The 19,719-nt window shown below is 39.6% G+C and overlaps 2 protein-coding genes across 2 annotated transcripts; both read right to left on the reverse strand.

Annotated features, from left to right (window-relative positions):
• Positions 1–8,944: 8,944 nt before the first annotated feature.
• LOC307037740 (zona pellucida sperm-binding protein 3-like) lies at positions 8,945–13,288 on the reverse strand (the record flags this gene model as incomplete). The annotated part of the gene is made up of 7 exons (XM_079678801.1): positions 13,228–13,288; positions 10,502–10,590; positions 10,232–10,412; positions 10,035–10,140; positions 9,851–9,936; positions 9,560–9,651; positions 8,945–8,955 (listed from the first exon to the last, which is right to left on the reverse strand). Exons 2-7 carry the CDS (start codon positions 10,506–10,508, stop codon positions 8,945–8,947), a joined length of 483 nt encoding a protein of 160 aa, XP_079534927.1. The 5' UTR covers positions 10,509–10,590; positions 13,228–13,288.
• Positions 13,289–14,784: 1,496 nt separating this feature from the next.
• On the reverse strand, positions 14,785–17,575 carry LOC307037248 (zona pellucida sperm-binding protein 3-like). The gene is made up of 11 exons (XM_079678029.1): positions 17,543–17,575; positions 17,017–17,158; positions 16,754–16,938; positions 16,572–16,675; positions 16,407–16,498; positions 16,152–16,332; positions 15,973–16,078; positions 15,809–15,897; positions 15,160–15,251; positions 14,971–15,075; positions 14,785–14,891 (listed from the first exon to the last, which is right to left on the reverse strand). Exons 2-11 carry the CDS (start codon positions 17,081–17,083, stop codon positions 14,878–14,880), a joined length of 1,035 nt encoding a protein of 344 aa, XP_079534155.1. The 5' UTR covers positions 17,084–17,158; positions 17,543–17,575; the 3' UTR covers positions 14,785–14,877.
• Between the last annotated feature and the right edge of the window lie 2,144 nt (positions 17,576–19,719).

A 19,719-nucleotide genomic window follows, 5' to 3' on the forward strand; every position in this document is an offset into this window, starting at 1 on the left:
GGTGCTCATCCTAATTTTCGGCCTTGATGTAACAATATTCATAATTAAATAAATGTAACACCCTTTTCACCCAGGTTACACGTTTCATTTGCCCTGTACGATGGGCGCTGTAAGTGATGAAAATGGCGAATGTTGGTTTATCTGGCGCCCGCAGCTCACAGCCAAAGTGCGAGTGAGTGAGGGAGAGAGGGAGGGTGCACCAGTACCGGCCTGTTATTATTAGAATCTGGTGCTAGCTGCTCTAACGGATATAAGAAGAAGATGTTTCTACAATAATATGGAGGGAGAGTCCTCTCCTGTCAGACTGAGCCAGCTGAAATCTCGCCTAGGCAAAGACCAATAAACCTAAATAAAGCTGAACTACGTGAGGAAGAGATGTACCACCTAAAGTCCTAAACCTCGTATAACACATTTTACAGTTGACATTTTAAACAAGGTACACTTCAGCTCTGCAGTCAGCATCAGATCATGATCCATGGAGAGACAGAACTCTAAAGGCTGTGCTTTCTAGATTATCAGCCGGTGTAGACAAGGCCGGCCCTTGGCATAGGCAGTATAGGCGAATGCTAAGGGAGCATCAATCAATGGGGGACGCCAAAAATAAAAATCAAAAAAATTTAAAAAAATTTAGAAATTAATTTTTTTATTTTTTATTTAATTTCATAACAACACAATTTCCCGATTTTGGATCAACAAAGTACATCTTATTATCTTATACTAACAGAACTACGCCTATATTGCGTACAGCGCCCATAAACTATGGGTTTATGTGAAATAGTTCTTTTTTGAAATAATGGTTTTAGTGTGCAATTATAGGTTTTAAATGTTGTATTTGTGTTCATTTAAAATAAATCTAACTCCCAAAAAACGTATACAGCTTTTATTAACATTGGAATTTACTGTGTAAGCGGCCACGGGGGGGAGAGCTTTAGAGAGCTCTCTCCTGAAAGACTGAGCGGCTCTGATAACCTCAGCTCAGTGAGGTAAAGGCACACCTTTATATGATCATTATAGTTATACAAAAATAAGTTAACTTATAGTATAAAATACTATATGACAGTAAAAAAAGTTGTTATTAACAAACAAGAATACAGTTTGTGTCTCTTCTACATCAACATGTGTCCCCTCTTCTTCATGTCTCTTCTACATCAACATGTGTCCCCTCTTCTTCATGTCTCTTCTACATCAACATGTGTCCCCTCTTCTCCATGTCTCTTCTACATCAACATGTGTCCCCTCTTCTTCATGTCTTCTACATCAACATGTGCCCCCTCTTCTTCATGTCTCTTCTACATCAACATGTGTCCCCTCTTCTTCATGTCTCTTCTACATCAACATGTGTCCCCTCTTCTTCATGTCTCTTCTACATCAACATGTGCCCCCTCTTCTTCATGTCTCTTCTACATCAACATGTGTCCCCTCTTCTTCATGTCTCTTCTACATCAACATGTGTCCCCTCTTCTTCATGTCTCTTCTACATCAACATGTGTCCCCTCTTCTCCATGTCTCTTCTACATCAACATGTGTCCCCTCTTCTTCATGTCTCTTCTACATCAACATGTGTCCCCTCTTCTTCATGTCTCTTCTACATCAACATGTGTCCCCTCTGTGGAAAGAGAATCTGAAAGTTTCAGGAACAAAGATTCTCTCTCTTTTTGATCCATTTCTATAAAAACCTGTCTGAAAATGAGCTGATCAGATTTTGGCCACTTTATGATGTCATAACAATGTTTTGGCTTGAGTAACCATTAGCCAATCAGCAACCAAGGTAACCCCCCCCCCCCCCCCCCCCCCCCCCTTATCACCTGAATCTCCTCTTAGAGCAGCATTGTGTTCTTTGTAACCAAATGTCTCTCAGAGGGGCATAGCCGTGGGAACATGTTTCAAATGGGGGGTGCTGTGGGGATGACACCAGGGCTGGTTCTGACCAATGTGCTGCCCTATAGGCAAGATTTTAGCTGGCAATGAAAAACCTCTGCAAAAGTTACAAACAGAGAAACATATTGACATGGTGGACAGCTTATATAACAAGGCTTCAAATGTATTTAGTATTATAACATGTTTTAATTGGGGGGTGGACTTCACATCCTCTAGGGGGGTCCGGGGGTGCCCCCCCGGGAAGATATTTTTAACATTTTAAAGTAAAATGCTTCAATCTGGTGCACTTTGAGCGCCCAATTACTAGAGACTGATCTCAGGGATAAACTCTAAACACCCATATGAAAAAGATCGGTTTGCATTTTATTAATCAAATCAGCAGGTATGTGAACATTTCCAATAACCTACCATAGCCAATAACAAATAAATGTAACTTATTTTATTTTTGTTGTTCATTTATATCTTATTTTATCAGTTAACATTTATTTTTTTTGCATATTTTTAAATCTCTCCAGTTTTAAACGATATTTTTGGTTTACTGTCCTATAGTAGGCTATACATTGGAATGATTTCAAAACTGTTTTTATTGATCCTAATAATTATAAAGGAGTGCCTTGGAAATATTTGTTTACATAATTGTGATCAATACGTTTGAGACTCACTGAGATAACTTAGACTAAAGTGAAATATCTAAGCCCTCAGAGTCCTTTACCTCACTGAGCCTCTCAGTCTGACAGGAGAGGACTCTCCCTCCACATTATTGTAGAAACAGCTTCTTATATCCGTTAGCGCAGCAGAAGCTAACAACAATCCCCGCCGGCACCAGTGCACCCCCTCTCTCTATCTCTCTCACTTTGGCTGTGAGCTGCGGGCGCCTGAAGCCAACATCCCTCACTTTCATCACTACAGCGCCCATCGTACAGGGCAAATGGAAAATGTAACCGGGGTGAAAAGGTTGTTATCTTTACTTAATTATGAATGTTGTTACATCAAGGCTGAAAATTCGTTTTTTTAAATGATATCTTGTGGAAGTGCAGATCCCCTGTCCTCCACCAGGGGGTGCTGCAGCACCCCCAGCACCCCTACTTCCCACGGCCCTGCAGAGGGGCGTGGGGAGAGGCTCCTTATTTTCATCTAAAGTAACAGACAGAGAATCAGCACTTTGGAAACAGGGCTGAAACAGAGGGGATTATGGGTAATGCTGCAATGATCTGTTTGGTGTCTGGAGCCAAAAACTTCAGAGACATGTTTTGTATAATTTATTGATGAAAAACAGTGTAATAGGGGACCTTTAAGAGAATTAAGAAATAATGTATTAAATGGCATTTTAAGACATTAATTTAAAAGCAAATATTATAAAACATGAATAAAAGTTACAGTGCAGTTTAAGATATGAATATATCAATTAAAAGCAGTGACAAAAAGAAAAGTCTTCAGCCTGGATTTCAAAGTAGTAAGAGTTGCAGCGGACCTGCAGGTTTCTGGTTTGTTCCAGATATTTGGAGCATGATAACTAAACTTCTCCATGTTTAGTTCTGACTCTGGGGACAGAAAGCTGACCAGTCCCTGAAGACCTGAGAGTTGTGGATGGTTCATAATTTAGCAGGAGGTCAGAAATGTATTTTGGGCCTAAACCATTCAAAGCTTTATAAACCAGCAGCAGTATTTTGAAATCTGTTCTTTGACACACAGGAATCCAGTGTAAAGACTTCAGAACTGGAGTGATGTGATCCACTTTCTTAATGTTAGTGAGGACTCGAGCAGCAGCGTTCTGAATCAGCTGCAGCTTTCTAATATATTTTTTAGTGAGACCTGTGAAGACACCATTGCAGTAGTCCAGTCTACTGAAGATAAAAGCATGGACAAGTTTTTCCAAATCCTGCTGTGATATCAGTCTTTTAATCCTAGATATGTTCTTTAGGTGATAGTAAGCTGATTTAGTAACTGTTTTAATGTGACTGTTGAAACTCAGGTCAGAGTCCATGACTACACCTAGACTTCTGGCTTTATCTGTTGTTTTGAACATTGCAGACTGAAGCTCAGCGCTAACTTTTATACGTTCTGCCTTGGCTCCAAAAACCATTACCGCAGTTTTTTCTTTGTTTAATTGGAGAAAGTTCTGACACATCCAGCCATTGATTTGTTCAATGCACTTACTCAGTGTTAGAATTGGAGCATAGTCTCCTGGTGAAATGGTTATGTAAATGTGTGTGTCAAGCTACAGTATGGTAGCTTATTTTGTTGTTCTTCATTATCTGAGCCAGAGGTAGCATGTAGATGTTAAAGAGAAGAGGCCCCAAGATGGAGCCTTGAGGAACCCCACATGTCATATTTGTCAACTCAGATGTGTATTTACCTATAGAAACAAAGTGGTTTCTGTCCTTTAAGTAGGATTCAAACCAATTTAGAACTGTTTCCGAAAGTCCCACCCAGTTTTCCAGTCGGTCTAGTAATATGTTGTGGTCAACAGTGTCAAACGCAGCACTGAGATCTAATACTAACACTGAAGTTCTGCCACTGTCTGTGTTTAAGTGGATGTCATTGAAGACCTTTACAAGAGCAGTCTCAGTGATGTGGTTTGGTCTGACTGGAACACATCGCAACAGTTATTTGAATGCAAGAAATTACTCAACTGTTGAAAAGCTACGTTTTCAATGATTTTACCTAGAAATGGCAGGTTTGATATGGGCCTGTAATTGTTCATTACTGAAGCATCTAGATTATTATTTTTTAAGAGCGGTTTGATGACTGCATTTTTCAGGGCCTGTGGAGAAACACCTGAGTGAAGAGACTTGTTTACTATATGAAGTAGATCTGAGGCCATGCAATGAAAATGAAAATGAAACATCAAATCATTTTGGAATAATATCAAGGCAGCTGGAGGAGGATTTCAGAAGTTGAATAATGTCCTCTAGGTTTTTACCATTAATCTGATGGAATTGTGTCATGGTGTTTGAATTTATTTTAGGTGGTTAGAGAGACAACACATTTGCTGTACCTGATGCAGAGGCACTGACTGCTTGTCTGATTCTCTGATTTTCTGTCAGTGAAGAAGGAGTTAAAATCATTGCACGCCCTGGTGGATAGAAGTTCAGAGGCTACTGACACTGGGGGGTTTGTTAGTCTGTCGACGGTAGCAAACAAGGCACGTGCGTTGTTTTTTGGCAATGATGTCAGAGAAGAAAGACTTTCGTGCACTTTTCAATTCCAAATGATAAAAGCCAAGTCTCTCTTTATAGATTTCAAAATGAACCTGGAGATTTGTTTTTTTTCGCCACCTGCATTTAGCAGGTCATGGCCTTTCTGCATGGAGATATTTTCTTGCCATACACTTCCTTTACCTTGGTGGGGAGCAATGGCATCTATAACATTTGCCAGCCATACTGGGAGATGTTGTCTACACTTAAGCTCTGTATTCAGCAACAGATCATGATCCATGGAGAGACAGATCTCTTCAGGGTGTGCCTCTTCAATTATCAGCCCATGTAGATAAAGGGAGCAAGGGTATCTCATCACCATCCTGGACTTTACCCCTAATCCAAGAGAAAAGAGAGCAGGAGGTGAAGAAAACAAACACACTAGCAGACTGTCTGGAACCAACGCCTGTCACATTGAGCACAGAGCATTTACATTTATTTAAATAAATGTGATGATGATTTTTAACATAAAAAGCACATTCTAATATCAAAATAGGTTTAAAAATCCATAAACACTACGATAAAGCAACTTGATCATGACCAGACATTTTGGAGTTGCTGATTTAATAGAAACATTTTAAGCATGTGACCTGTTGCAAGTTATTAAAACAAATGTTTTTCATTCTTCATAATCAGTAAACCTGCAGATAGGGTTAAATACAAACACCAAATTCCTTTTTCTGTTTGATCCACCTGCTGGTAGGAACAGAAAATATGTCCAGTTAAAACAGTTACAGTTATAAAACAAATACTCTGCACCTCATTGTTGCTTGAACCGAATTAGATGAAGTAACTTATTTATTAGAAACTGCTCATAAAAAAAAGTTACCAACCTACAAAATGTGTTTTCTGTAGGCCTTGAGACTTTCTTGTATTCTTTACCTGGTTCTCGTTATAACAGCAAAACTGCATTCCTGTTGTTTTTTTTAATATGGAAGTGATGCTGGTAAAGTAGATCAAGAGTGGAAGCACTCACCTGGGAAGAGTTTTTCAGTTCTTCAATGATGACTCTCTGGTTGTCCGTGATATTCGCCTTAGCTTTGCAGGCTAACTGTACCTGTTTCTCAGAGCCGTCATTCTTACAGCAAACATACCAGTCTCCATCGAGGAGCACAAAAGCAACCCACAGCAGACCAACTAAGAAAGCCTTGAGAATGTGAAGGAAATAAAAACACCAAGGAACTTCGTGGCATTTAGTGCATGAGCACCAGTTTCTACAGGCACTTTGAAAATAACTGTTTGTCCACAGTGTGAAGAAAGTCATTATTAAGACTGGCAGAACCATGAACGAGTCACAGCCTGAGTGTTGTGGTTCGCAATCGCACGCAAAGTCCTTTTCAAGCAGAATATTGTAGGTCAGGGGTGCCCACACTGTTTTGGCTGGTGAGCTACTTTTGAAATGACCAGCTCTACCAACCAAAAATAAAATCCCACATTGCAAGGGGGCTGAATAACATGTTTTATTTATAACATCTCTATTCGGGTTCTTGAACAGAAACAAATACATGAATACATCAAACTAAAAACACATGTCAATCAATCAATGTTTATTTATATAGCCCAATATCACAAATGTTACATTTGTCTCAGTGGACTTCACAGTTTGTACAGAATATCAGTATGACAATACGACACCCTCTGTCCTTAGACCCTCACATCGTACAAGGAAAAACTTCCAGAGAAACCCCACAGTTTAAAGGGAGAAATGGGAGAAACCTCAGGGAGAGCAACAGAGGAGGGATCCCTCTCCCAGGACGGACAGACGTGCAATAGATGCCGTGTGTAAATTGAAAAGATAATAAATGTGCAACATAGGTAGTCCAAATGTTTGGAAATGCATGTGTGTATAATAGGAAGATGAATCCACGAGTATATCCATCCAGGACTTATGATCCAGGACCACAGCCACGACTCAAGATCCAGGACTCGCGATCCATGACACCGGACCGCAGGATCATCCATGACTCCGGACAGAGATAGATAGAGAGAAGGAAGAAGTAAGATGTCCCCCGACAAACTAAGCCTATATCAGCAAAACTAGGGGCTGAATCTAATCAGCCCTAACTATAAGCTTTATCAAAAAGGAAGGTCTTAAGCGCACTCTTAAAAACGGATAGGGTGTCTGCCGCCCGAACACAAACTGGAAGCTGATTCCACAAAAGTGGAGCTTGATAAGAAAAGGCTCTGGCTCCCATTGTACTTTTAGAGACTCTAGGAACAACCAACAACCCTGCATTCTTGGAACGCAATGCCCTAGTAGGACAGTAGGGTATAATGAGTTCTTTAAGGTAAGATGGCACCTGCCCATTAAGGGCTTTGTAGGCCAGAAGAAATTTTTTAAATTCTATGCTGTGTTCTATAGGGAGCCAGTGTAAGGCAGCCAGAACAGGAGTAATGTGGTCCCTTTTCCTAACTCTGGTTAGTACACGAGCTGCAGCATTTTGAATCAGCTGAAGCGACTTGACTGACTTCTTGGTACACCCTGATAATAAGGAGTTACAATAGTCCAGCCTTGAAGTAACAAATGCATGGACTAGTTTCTCTGCATCGTTTTGAGGCAAGATATGCCTGATCTTTGCAATGTTACGTAGATGGAAGTAGGCGGTCCTTGAAATTGATTTTATGTGGGTGTTAAAGGATAAATCCTGATCAAATATAACACCAAGATTCCTTACAGTCTCACTGGAGGCCAAATTAATGCCATCCATAGTTAATATATCTTTAGATAATTTGTTTCGTAGATTCTTCGGGCCAAGTACAATAACTTCAGTTTTGGTCGTGTTTAACATCAAAATATTTAAGGTCATCCACGTTTTTAAGTTCTTGAGGCAGTCTTGAATTTTATTTAGATGATTAATTTCATCAGGCTTGATTGATAAATATAGTTGAGTATCATCCGCATAACAATGAAAGTTTACAGAATGATTCCTTATAATATTGCCTAACGGAAGCATATATAGTGTGAACAAAATAGGTCCAAGCACTGAGCCCTGTGGCACTCCATGGCTAACTTTGGTTTGCATGGAAGATTCATCGTTGACACGTACAAACTGAGAGCGTTCAGATAGATAGGACCTAAACCAGCCTAAAGCAGTTCCCTGTATGCCAACTAAATGCTCTAGTCTTTGCAATAGGATATCATGGTCGATAGTATCAAATGCAGCACTAAGATCGAGCAAGACAAGAATAGAGACAAGTCCCTTGTCAGAGGCTATAAGAATGTCATTTGTGACTTTAACCAGAGCTGTCTCTGTGCTATGTTGTGTTCTAAAGCCGGACTGAAAATCTTCAAATAAATCCTAGTTTTAAGTAATCACACAGCTGTTTTGCGACTGCTTTCTCAAGACTTTTTGACATGTTAACCTCTCTCCCTCTCTCTGTTAAGAAACACATAACAAGCAGGCTAAGAAACCACTCTCCAATAAGCAAGTGGAATGGATTTGATAGTGAAGCACTGACACAGCTCTCTACAAAGTGCGGCGAGTGGATAGACCGATTCACGGACTTTCTAGATGGTAGAAGTGGGGGGGTCAAAACTAATCATTTCAAAAAGTGTCATATAATGGCTGCGACGCCCATGATGCAAAAAAGACAGTTCCTCTCCTAGTTCAATAAATATTAGGCTAAATCCTCGTCTCTTTAGTCATGAACCAAAACAGCAACATATTTCAGCTAAGGTGAATAGGAGCGATAGAGTGTATTATGTACCAAGAATCAGTCTGCAATTGACAGAGTTTGACAATTAAATGTTGAATCTTATGGAACAAGTCCATAAAACAACAAAAGGGCCAATTGAGTACAGTGCTGAAAAGCTTTGAATCCATTCTTTTCATTGTTCAGCCATAATATTCTTTGGACAATTACTGAGTTTAGCCTTGACCTGCTTGAAGAATACAGAATTAACAGTTAATGCTTATCATGTAAGTATTTTAGAGTTCTTGTTTGGAAATTTGAACAAAAAGTTGAACGTAATCATATTGCTTTCAAAGATTTAGTGATCAATATTTCTGGGAAATTGACACAGGAAAAAAGTTCATGACATTGAACAGAGCTGGAAATGTTCCCAGAAATAAGACAAGGTCATCAAGATTCAGTAATACAGCTCAGTTTAAACCATTTCACACAAAAGGCAAGTCAAACCCAATAATTTCAGATCTTCAATTAAGTAGTTTGGAAACTTTTTTTTATTTTTATTGGCCAAATACAATCTGAAATGCAAAGAGAACCAAGAATAAAAACCAAATTCAGATTGAAGAAACCAGTCAGCGAAATGGATCCATTCCTGTTGGGAGAACAAAGTTTATAATAGCCGTTCAGAATAAATCTATATTGCAATACGAAACCCTTACCTTCAGGAATTCATATCTATGATGGTAAATGGCCCAATGACTGCTTTTTGTACCATTCCATGGTTCTCTGCAAAAATACATATTTTAGTACAAGTCAACCAAACAAGTGTAATACAGCAGAAGTTGTGTACATACCTGACGCAACACTCCTCTGCCTCCTTGACTTGCATTTCGATTCACAGCAGTCACAAAGATTGCTCTGGGCCAAGTTGTCCAGCAACTCCCAACTGAGTTCATGAAGATTGGATGAAAAGATAATTAAAATGCATCTCAACTCTTCCAAATAAAGTTTCCACAAAGTTTGAATAGTTATGAACGGGATCCATCTGTATCTTCAGTAGACTGGGCTTAAGCTGAATAAGTCATCTCATGTAAAACAAATTAACCTACAAGTCAAATTCTGATATATTAAAGTACTATTTTTACCCATGCCCTTGGACAAAGTGGCAGGCTTTCTTAGTGCTGTCAAGACCATTGGGATCCCAAGCCAAAAGTTTGCAGTGGATAAAGACCTGTTGAGTAGAGGGGAAATATAGGCGTCATGGCAGAAATTAATCTCAGTATCCACAATAAAACCTTGAATCTGAAAAAAATGTAAAGGCCAATGTACCTCTTCTCCCATAGCAAACGTAAAGGTCTGAAGTGATAGGCGGATCTCCGATGACTTTTGCCTTGGTTCGAATTTTGATCGTGACGACACACTTTCCAAAAGACATCTGTTGGATTAAGAAAATGTATTAGCATTACTACCAAGGTTTCCACCAAAATACGTTTTTTTTTTTAATCAATGCTCGTTGCCATGAGTACCCTTTATTGGAGATTATAGGGTACATGGTGCTTTCAGGGTACAGCTCTGGTGTGGTAGCTGCTACACATTCCTCAAGAAGCAGCAGCAAGGGCTGATGGGTGTTCTGCACCACACTAGCCATGATGGGGATGATGGAGCCCAGAGGAAAGCGTGTAGATTCAGCAGGACCTGAGAAGTCGTCTAGGGCAGTAAACAGAGGAAGAGTCATTAAGTTACAAAAGTCAGGGAGAGCTGCCGTTCGTAGAGAGTTTCTCATGTTGTTTACCCACCATTCATCAGGCCAATGTTAAACTGCAGATCTCCTAGACTGTAGGTTTTAAACACCGGGTCATAGATCGTAGCATACCAGTCTTTGGGCCTGCACAAAATAAAGCAGAAGGGTACAGAAAATGCTGCAAAGTGAAACCTTTGAACTTATTAGTGCAAGCTTGTTTACTCCTACGGACAAATTCTTTATTCTTATTCCGCCGGGTTATTTTGTCCGTCTTCTTCTCCCACATTGCAGAAATTCCGTTCAAATATTACTTCTCATTCATAATTCCCGAGATACATCCCATAATTCATCACATTTTTAACATGGAAGTCAATGGAGGAACGCTTTAGACTTCAAAAATCGTCATGTGACTTCAACTGCTAACTGTTCCTTCACACTTTCACTCAGAAACCTCATTCCAACTTTAAAATGTTACACATCTTTCTGACATTATTCATATTCAACTTTTAAATCAGATTCATATTAACCATTGCTCAGACCTTGATAAAGAGGCCTTCTTCAGATTTTAACATTAGTGTGTATTGCGCAGCTCGTTAATGCTAGAGTGCTTGAGTCACAGCTAGAGTGGAGGACCGCTTGAAATTCGCCTTCATATATATATTTTTAAACCTGCCTCAGTTCCCAAACCCTACACTCCTGAGACATCATTTTTCATGGGAAATGTAGAAAAACATCTCGTAGCTCCATTAAAGCATGTTGTACATTCAGGCTCATCTTTCCTCACAGCAGCAGCCGCACACCTTTAGTTAGTCTGCCAAAAATGGCAAATTACTGATGCAAAACTACAAACAAAGCAAACTTCAGATGCCAAGGGTTCTTGAGATGCTTCAACGATATATGTTACGGTTCTTAGACAAAACGTTCACATGCAACACGTTTATCTCTCATTCAGAACAATGGAAAGGCTCTCCCCTCACTGATAACTGCACATCACCATGGAAACCTTTGACCTCTGGGCTCAAGGAAAGGCGTTTCATAATGTCGTTAGCTCAAACACCTGTGTGATGGAACATGATGATGTCATAACGCCAACTGACATGCTCAGAACGCCACCAACCAACACATGATGGTTAACACTGTGGCCCTGAACAGCTCTACATCAAATCTGATGTTACGTAACATTAGTGTGTTTTGCGCAGCTCGTTAATGCCAGTGTTACTATGGCAACGCATCCCTCGCCTTAAAACACGATGTCGCTGTAACTCCAATCGACACGGTCCAATCGTCCCCCAATCTTCACTTGTATATCACCGGTCCATGCCTCAACAGCTGTACGCCAAATCTGAGATTTCACCATATGCCGTTTCCATGGAAACGCATCCATCGCCTTAAAACACGATGTTGTCGTGATACCTAAGCAAATGGTCTGAAACAGCACCATACTTCAGATAATGGTTAATGATCTGGCCCTCAACAGCTCTGTGTCAATTATGGGGTTTCATCCCATGCCGTTCCCATGGAAACGCATCCCTCGGCATGAAACACGATGTCGCTGTAATGCCAATGGAGACAGTCCAATCGTCCCCCAAACTTCGCTTGTATATCACCGGTCCATGCCTTAACAGCTCTACGCAAAATCTGAGATCTCACCTTAGGCTGTTTCCATGAAAACGCATCCCTCGTCATAAAACACGATGTTGTCGTAACTGATATGAAAATGGTCAAAACACCACCAGACTTCAGATGACAGTTAACGGTCCAGCCCTCAACATATCTGTGCCATTAGTGAATTTTCCTCAAAAAGCTGTTGCCATGGGAACGCATCCCTTGCAATAACACAATATTGCTATAACTCCTATGGAAATGGTCAAAAAGTGCTAAAACTTCACATGTGTGCTAACAGTCCAGCCGTGAAGACATCGAAGGGACAGTTGAGATTTCTTCAAATTCCGTTGCCATGGTAACACGATGCTCGCCATGAAACATGGTTCTCTTCAGTGAAAACGCTCCAAACTGCCCAAAATGTAACAGGTTTGGTAACAATGAAGCCATGCACATATCTAAGCGTATTATGGGGAGTCATCAAATACCATTGCCATGGTGACAGATAATTTGCCATCAAGTTAGTTCAATAGTTTGCAGTTCAAATATTCTGCTGCTTTTCCACTTTATTTTCTTCTCAGACATTCAAGCCCCCAGTGTTCATGTATCATTTCAATCAAATTCTTCACTTTCTTTTTACATATTACATTTAAGCATCAGCATAAAGTATTCCCACTTGCAATTTCTTCAGGAATTGCATTCTCTAGTTATTAACTGTTACTCCTATGCTACAAGATAGCCCAAAAATAAGTAGACATGAACTACTTCCTCCAAAATGCAAAAAACTAGAGTGAACTTAAATTTGTGATGTTCAATTAAAACTGTGGGACAAACTCAATTGACAATGAATTGGGAACACAGTGTACCTTAGGGATTGTTCTCAGTAAATGTACATTTTTTTTGTTGAGAATACTTCAATAGATTAAGCTAATTTGGGAATAGAACAGAAACAGGCTGTAGATTCTCTAAATCATTCTCCCATTCATTGTCTATATAGCAGCTTCAGACTTTATACCTGATGACATCACAAGTTTGAGACGTACTTCCATGCTTGGTGGCTTTGAGAGGGAGAAGCTTATTAACACATTTAACTTTCCCAGGCCATGAAAATGCCACATTGGAATTGTTAGTTAAGGGTAGGGTCACCCTTTAGCACCTTATGTTGGTACGAAAACTAACCTCTCATATGCACAGACTACTGGGTGGGTGAAAGCCAAATTGTAAGAATCCGCAGAAGCAACGTAGGTCAGATCATTGCTGTACACCAGTGCATCCCCGGTGACCTGTTAGAGAGACAAAGACCCCCTGAGAGAGCTGTAGGAAATATAGCAGACTCACAGCTTGCAGGTTTAAAATATATATACACATACCAGTCTCCTAAAGTTACAGTCAGTGAGATCCACATAGAAGTAGGCCTCTCCTGCTGAGAAGCTAGTTGGGAAACAGTTACCCAGACGGAGAAGCGACGTGTCGGCCTGGGGTCGGCTTTCTGTCCACATCAGCGTCACAAAATCTGGCCCACAGTCCACTTTCATGTCTGCAACACAAAGAAATTAAGTTCAGACTCAAATATTTGAGTCAAGGATAATAACATGGATTTAATTGTTTCCAGTCTTACCTGCATATACCGCCATGGCAGCTGCCAGGCTCAGAAGCAGTGCACCTTGACAAAATGAAACCATCATGACCGAATGCTTGCTACTGACACAGTGCATGTTCTTATACCTTGTTCCTGAGAGGCATTCATCAAGATAACGTATTTCACCTGGTGCCTGTCAACAGTCCCAGCTGCAGCAGATAACACACTGATTACAGCATGGGGAGCATCCAATCACATTAGTCCTTACACCCAATTCATTTTTATTCAGCGTCATCAGCAGCACAAAATCACCATTTGTTAATCAATTTATTATCCTGTGTGACTACCTTACATTCTTATTTAAAACACTTTAAGGATGATAGTGCATGGTCTTACTGATGTTTTGATTTAGTTTTGCTGTTATATATATTAACATTAATATATGTATACGTTGGGATTCTTTGTTCAACTTCAAGTCATGCAAGAAAAAGTTTTCTTTGAGAATTAAAAGGAGTCATTTCTAAACAAATGATCATTTGGGGGAAGGTAGTATTCCTTTATCAGATGTCCTGTCCTATTCAAATGTGTTATTTTTATATCTTTGACCAAATGGAAACTCAAGGTAAGGGAAAAAGGTACATTTAAGTTGTATTCAGTTAGAAAATATCCACACTCACACATCTGAATATTAGTTGTGTTGCTATGATGTCCTCTTTTAACTGCATAAACACGTGCCATGCAGGCCATCCCTATTGGTTTTATATTCATGGCCAGAAAGTAAACTAAGCTACATTCAACTGCAGGCATGAGTGCCCAGAAAATAAATTCAGATCAGAATTGTCTTTTCAAATGAGGCTCAACATAAATAATTGCCATAGTTGTAATACCAGACAGATCACCATAGCTTTTAAATCTGCTGGTGTATGTAATGTCAGAATGTATATCATGTGCAGAGCAAAATGTAAAATGGAAAGTGAAAGAAATTCAGGGGCTATACTCCAACTCACATGGCCATTAAAGGTTACATTATAATTGACGGTATCTTTCAATGACAAAAGTCACACATAATTAGTAAAGTTCTACTGATGGGACAGATGGACACAGTTGAGGACAGTAGGACCTTCATATGAAGTAAGGAAACTCGTTTTATACTCAACAGGAGTTAATAGTTTTATTCATACAGAGATTATAGACAACTTTAATCTGCATATGGATGTCGTCCACCTGGGCCCTCTGTTCAGTCTCCAATCTTAGACTGGACTTCCTGTTGAGAAAATGTTTAGCAACATTAGTCTTATGGCAAGTTTTGAACAAAACTTCAAGACAAATAAATACTCATTAACCTTGGTCAGCAATGGAAACTTCTGATGCATTGTGGGCATTTTGTTGCGATGGATCCATTATGATCAGGGGACCCAACACAGAAGTGTGCATGAAGCCGTTGGATTCTGAAGTGGAAAAAAAAAAACAATAACGTCATAATGAAAAAGACTAGATTAAAAAAAGCATACAAGTTAGCATGAAAGAGATACCCCATTCGTCTCCTCTCTTGGAGCGAGTGTTGCAGGTCCTAGAACAGCAGTCACACATGGAGCTCTGCATGGGGTCATCCAGGAGTTCCCATCTGAGGAGGCAGCAATCGTTAAGGCTCAAATACATCAGCATGGCTTTAAAACATTTTGTATACACAGAAGAAAAAAGCCGTTATAAAATGGTGTGATGTTTCTATAAAAAACAAAACGTAATTATAATTATAAATATCAAGTTAATGACCAAAAGATATATTTCCATCTACAGTGCAGAAAAAGGTCAACATTTTACAAAAGCTCAGGGCTTTTTTTATTTCATAAATCTCATTAGGTTGGCTGATCATTTGAGTGCCCCTCCTTTTAAAACATATATATTGTTATTCTCAAATATTTTAAAATTATCATTCGTCACAATTGTTATCTATACTTTGTTAGTTAGCAGGAGATCATTTATTATAGATATATAAAAGCACAATACTGATCAAAGTACATGCATTGATCTACTTCAAGTGGGATATGTTTTGCTAACATAAGCTAGCATCCTTGGCTAATGGTGCATACTTGTTGCTCATGGCATCAGTTGCATTCATCATATTAAACTGCTGGCCAGAACATTCTCACATACTTCCAACAAATCAAACTCTTCCCTTACCGCTCATTTTCCTTTACATAGTGGCAAGCTTTCTTGCTCTCACTTAGAACTTCAGGATCCCATGCGAGCAGTTTGCAGTGAATGTACACCTGAGGAGCACATGAAACATACATGTTTGCTAGGAACCAAATATTCTTCTGAGCACTTTACTTTTACCCCCTCACCTCCTCGCCGAGACCAAACTTGAAGGACTGCAGGTAGAGGATGATTGCAGACGAGTGGTACCGAGGGAGAAACCTGGAGTTTCCCTTCACACTGTCCAGGAGACACCTGAAGAAATTCAGATCAGCGATAAGGACTAAACTCCAGAAAACAATGAAAGAAATCAGAGACTGGATCTCACCCCTTATTTCTAATGATGGGGTACACATTGCTGTTAGCCTGCAGCTCAGGCGTAGTGGCTGCCACACATTCCTCCATGAGCAGCAGCAATGGCTGATGGGACTTCTGCTCCACTGTTGCCCATATTGGCATGAAGGAACCCAGGGGGATGACATTCGTCTCTGCTACCGCTGTTATTTGTTCTGTAAGGGGAAAAGTAAAAACGGCTTAGTGTGCATTTTTTGAGTGTTTTGCCTTTGGGCGCATGAGCCCTCACCATTTAGGAGCAGCATGTGGAACTCCAGCCCTCCTCGGCCTTCGGCAACACCTGACCCCGGGTTCAGGAAAGGAGGAACCCACCCCTTAGGTCTGAAATATATTAACAACATTTATCCCATATATCAGCTTTAATCTTGAATTTAAATAAGAAAGAAGCTCCTACCTTGGATAAACGCACTCGATGGGATACACATAAGCTGCAGGACTCGACCTTGGTTGGGGCCTGAAAGTCAGCTCATTTTTGTAGATGAGATTCTTCCCTTTCACCTGAAGAAAAAAAAAGAAGCTCATTATGACATTGAAAAGGCTGACAGGTATTTTGGTGAAACATGGCAGTTACATTACCAGTCTTTTAAAATTGCAGTCATCTAGTTTGTAGTTAAACTCAGCTTTCCCCTCTCCCCTGGGCAGAACATGAAACCCAGATGGCATGCAGGTTCCGAGGAAGTGACGAGCTGCATATTGCCGCAGCCTCGAGGGGATCGTCCATGTGATGCTTATGGAGTCTTTTTCACACTGTACTTTGATTTCTGCAAACAAATCATTATTATATATTTCCCTACATTCCCCAACAAAAGCAGATGTTTACATACATGTGCTAAGCATACCTGCATTGGCAACAGTCGTCGCAAAAAGAGTCACGACTATCACACCTAGGTAGAGTTGAGTCCCCATGACTGAATGATCTAGATCACACAGGAAGTGGCACCATTTGTAGACTCCCTGCCAAATGAGCTGAACGAGCAACACCTGTGTGAGAGCCGGGCAGCACCTGTCTACTTATACTGGGGTGTCATTTCACATTCAATTTCATTGTAGAGTTTTCATTTGGATCATTTATATTACACTTATTCAAGTACATTTTTATTTATCTGCCTAATTGCTTCTTTTTTTTTATTCTACTGAATTTATTTTTCAAAAACTACCTGATTATTTTACATACAACACTATTTATAAAACAATACAACAATTCAGATGAAACTACTTAAAGGCAATTTTCTAAAATCAGCCCAACCATAACAAGCTTCCAAGTCAATATACCTACAGGTTAGTAAGTCAGAGATGTGAAACTACATTTAACCTTTTGTTTTACATTAATTAATAAATGATTATGGGAAGTGCCCTTTTTCTCACTTGAGCTCCCGCCCCCCAAAATGTCTGTGCACGTCCCTGGCCCCCACCGTCGGTAAATGGAAGTACTACAAAGAACCCTGTTAATTATGTGCAGTTATTTCACGACTTGTATTACATGGCTTAGTTGAATACTCGATTTTGATTGGTCAATTCAGAACACGTGACACATTGTTAATCCAGAACAGACAGATCGCTGTCATGGACTGAAATGAATAGAGCAGCGTCCTCTGGTGGCCTCTGTATAGATCAGTCAGTCCAAAAAGAAACAAAAAGATAATTACCAACATTAAAGTGTAAGAGACATTTATTTAAAGTTAGCTTTAGCCTTTTTGATTGAGTTGGTGCAGATGCCCAAAGTGCATTAAGGTGGGAAAGATGTACAGAGTGTAACGCTCCAACAGATGATCTTTGTAAGGAGGCTTTCACATCAGAGACCGAGGCAGGCCCGGCTCCAGGATGAAATGACTGAGGGGGCTGTTAAAAAATCCGAGGGGGCGATTTTTTTTTCACAACAACGAAAAATACTGGCAATGTAATGAATTGACACACCAAGCTTTTTTCCTTCTCACTGCTATACAATCTCTTTGCTTCTTTATTTGTTATTCTGGATTTACCTCTGTCGTTCTGTTCTTTTCCTCTGATCTTTAATATTAGATAGCACATTATTAGATGGCCGAACTTTGTTTAACAGACTAACATTGATTTCCTCAATTTATAAATGGACAGGCTCTGTAATTATACCATAACCTTTTCTCCTCTATCCCTTAACTCGTCTTCCTATACAGATTTACTTACCTCTAGTCAAGTCAGGATTAAATAAACATTAATCTGGTTGATTTTTTATTTTCAGGATTGAATGTTCAAATCAAGGCCTAAAACCTGGCATGTCATAAGAAAGTGACTAATATATAAACCAAATGTAATATTGGATCAAATACTACACCAAATGGACAGACACAGATTAAAAATTAAAATAAAGTCCCCTGGTTTGTCTCTAGTCTAGAGTCTAACTGCCATGAGAAAAATCAAATCAATGTTCCAAAATCTGTCACGAGATGTCACTCATTGTACCAATATGGTTGATATAATACATAACATATTATTATTCTAGTAAAAGGGCTCGCTTTGGCAAAAACCTGATCCATTCAGCCCTAAATAATAACAAGTAACCATCACGTGTGGTGCTATCTGTAGTGGATGGATTTCAAGTCAATATACGAAAGTAAATCAAGAAATTAAGCAAACAAGCTGATCTTCAAGTTCCTCAAAAACACTGGTCTGAGGACAAGGATTTAATATGAACATTTAATAAATCAACAGTAGGTGGCGATATATGATCCAAGGGGAAGCGATTCGCCAATAAAGACAAAAGAAGAAGAAGAAGAAGAAGAAGAAGAAGAAGTAGAAGAAGAAGAAGAAGAAATACGCTAACGCTACAAACAGGCACAACGCTGTTACTCTGTTGTCACTGACATGTAACATTTGATTTCACCTTGCTCTATTTTTTTTAACGCACGTTCAAAAACGGGAACATTTTCGGGAGTTTCAACCGGGTACCATCACCGAAAACGGGGACGTTTTGTTCACCCATCCGACTGTGTTTACAGCTAGCACACACGCTAACATTAAGACTACTGTAGCTCACTTGGGGTTGAGGCTTTTTTACACGTTGCCTGACTGCCTGCCCACATATCTGATCTAAACATAGTAACGTGTATTGTGGAAAAAAATTATTTAAAGTTATTTAATAATTGTGACATTTATTGTACTTTTTGATGGATGAATGATGCTCAAAGTGAGCGCCGGGCCGGACCGAGGCCTGGATCCAACTTGAAAAGGAGTTCTCGATTTAGGTTCAAATTGACTAAAGTACTTTTCGCTTTAGGTGAGAAAACGACTGCTGTGTCTCAAGTATTTTTTTCCAATACATAAATCTTAGTATCACTTTTAACAGCTCATACAGACTGCATTATAAGCCTATTAAAAGTGATACTAGGCGAAAAAGGACACTATAAAAAAGTTGCATGAGGAGACTACCTACATTTCCACGTTTGTAAGGTGTCATGTGTTACGTTAAGCTAATTCCATTGGATGTTGTCATATAATGACTCCTACTGTCCTGAGCTTTAGTAAAACCTCCAGTATGTGAGTGTTGAAGATATGCATAGCATACAGTG

This window comes from Notothenia rossii, assembly GCF_949606895.1.
Source record: "Notothenia rossii genome assembly, chromosome: 4".
NCBI lineage: Eukaryota > Metazoa > Chordata > Actinopteri > Perciformes > Nototheniidae > Notothenia > Notothenia rossii.

Bases quoted from the DNA above. Each gene is read 5' to 3' on its own strand.
- LOC307037248 (XM_079678029.1), bottom strand. From the start codon at position 17,083: ATGGGGACTCAACTCTACCTAGGTGTGATAGTCGTGACTCTTTTTGCG. The intron at 16,676-16,753 runs GTAATGTAACTG...TTTTTTCTTCAG, and splicing joins ACTGCAATTTTAAAAGACTG to GTGAAAGGGAAGAATCTCAT. The intron at 15,076-15,159 runs GTATCTCTTTCA...TTTCCACTTCAG, and splicing joins CAAGAGAGGAGACGAATGGG to AATCCAACGGCTTCATGCAC.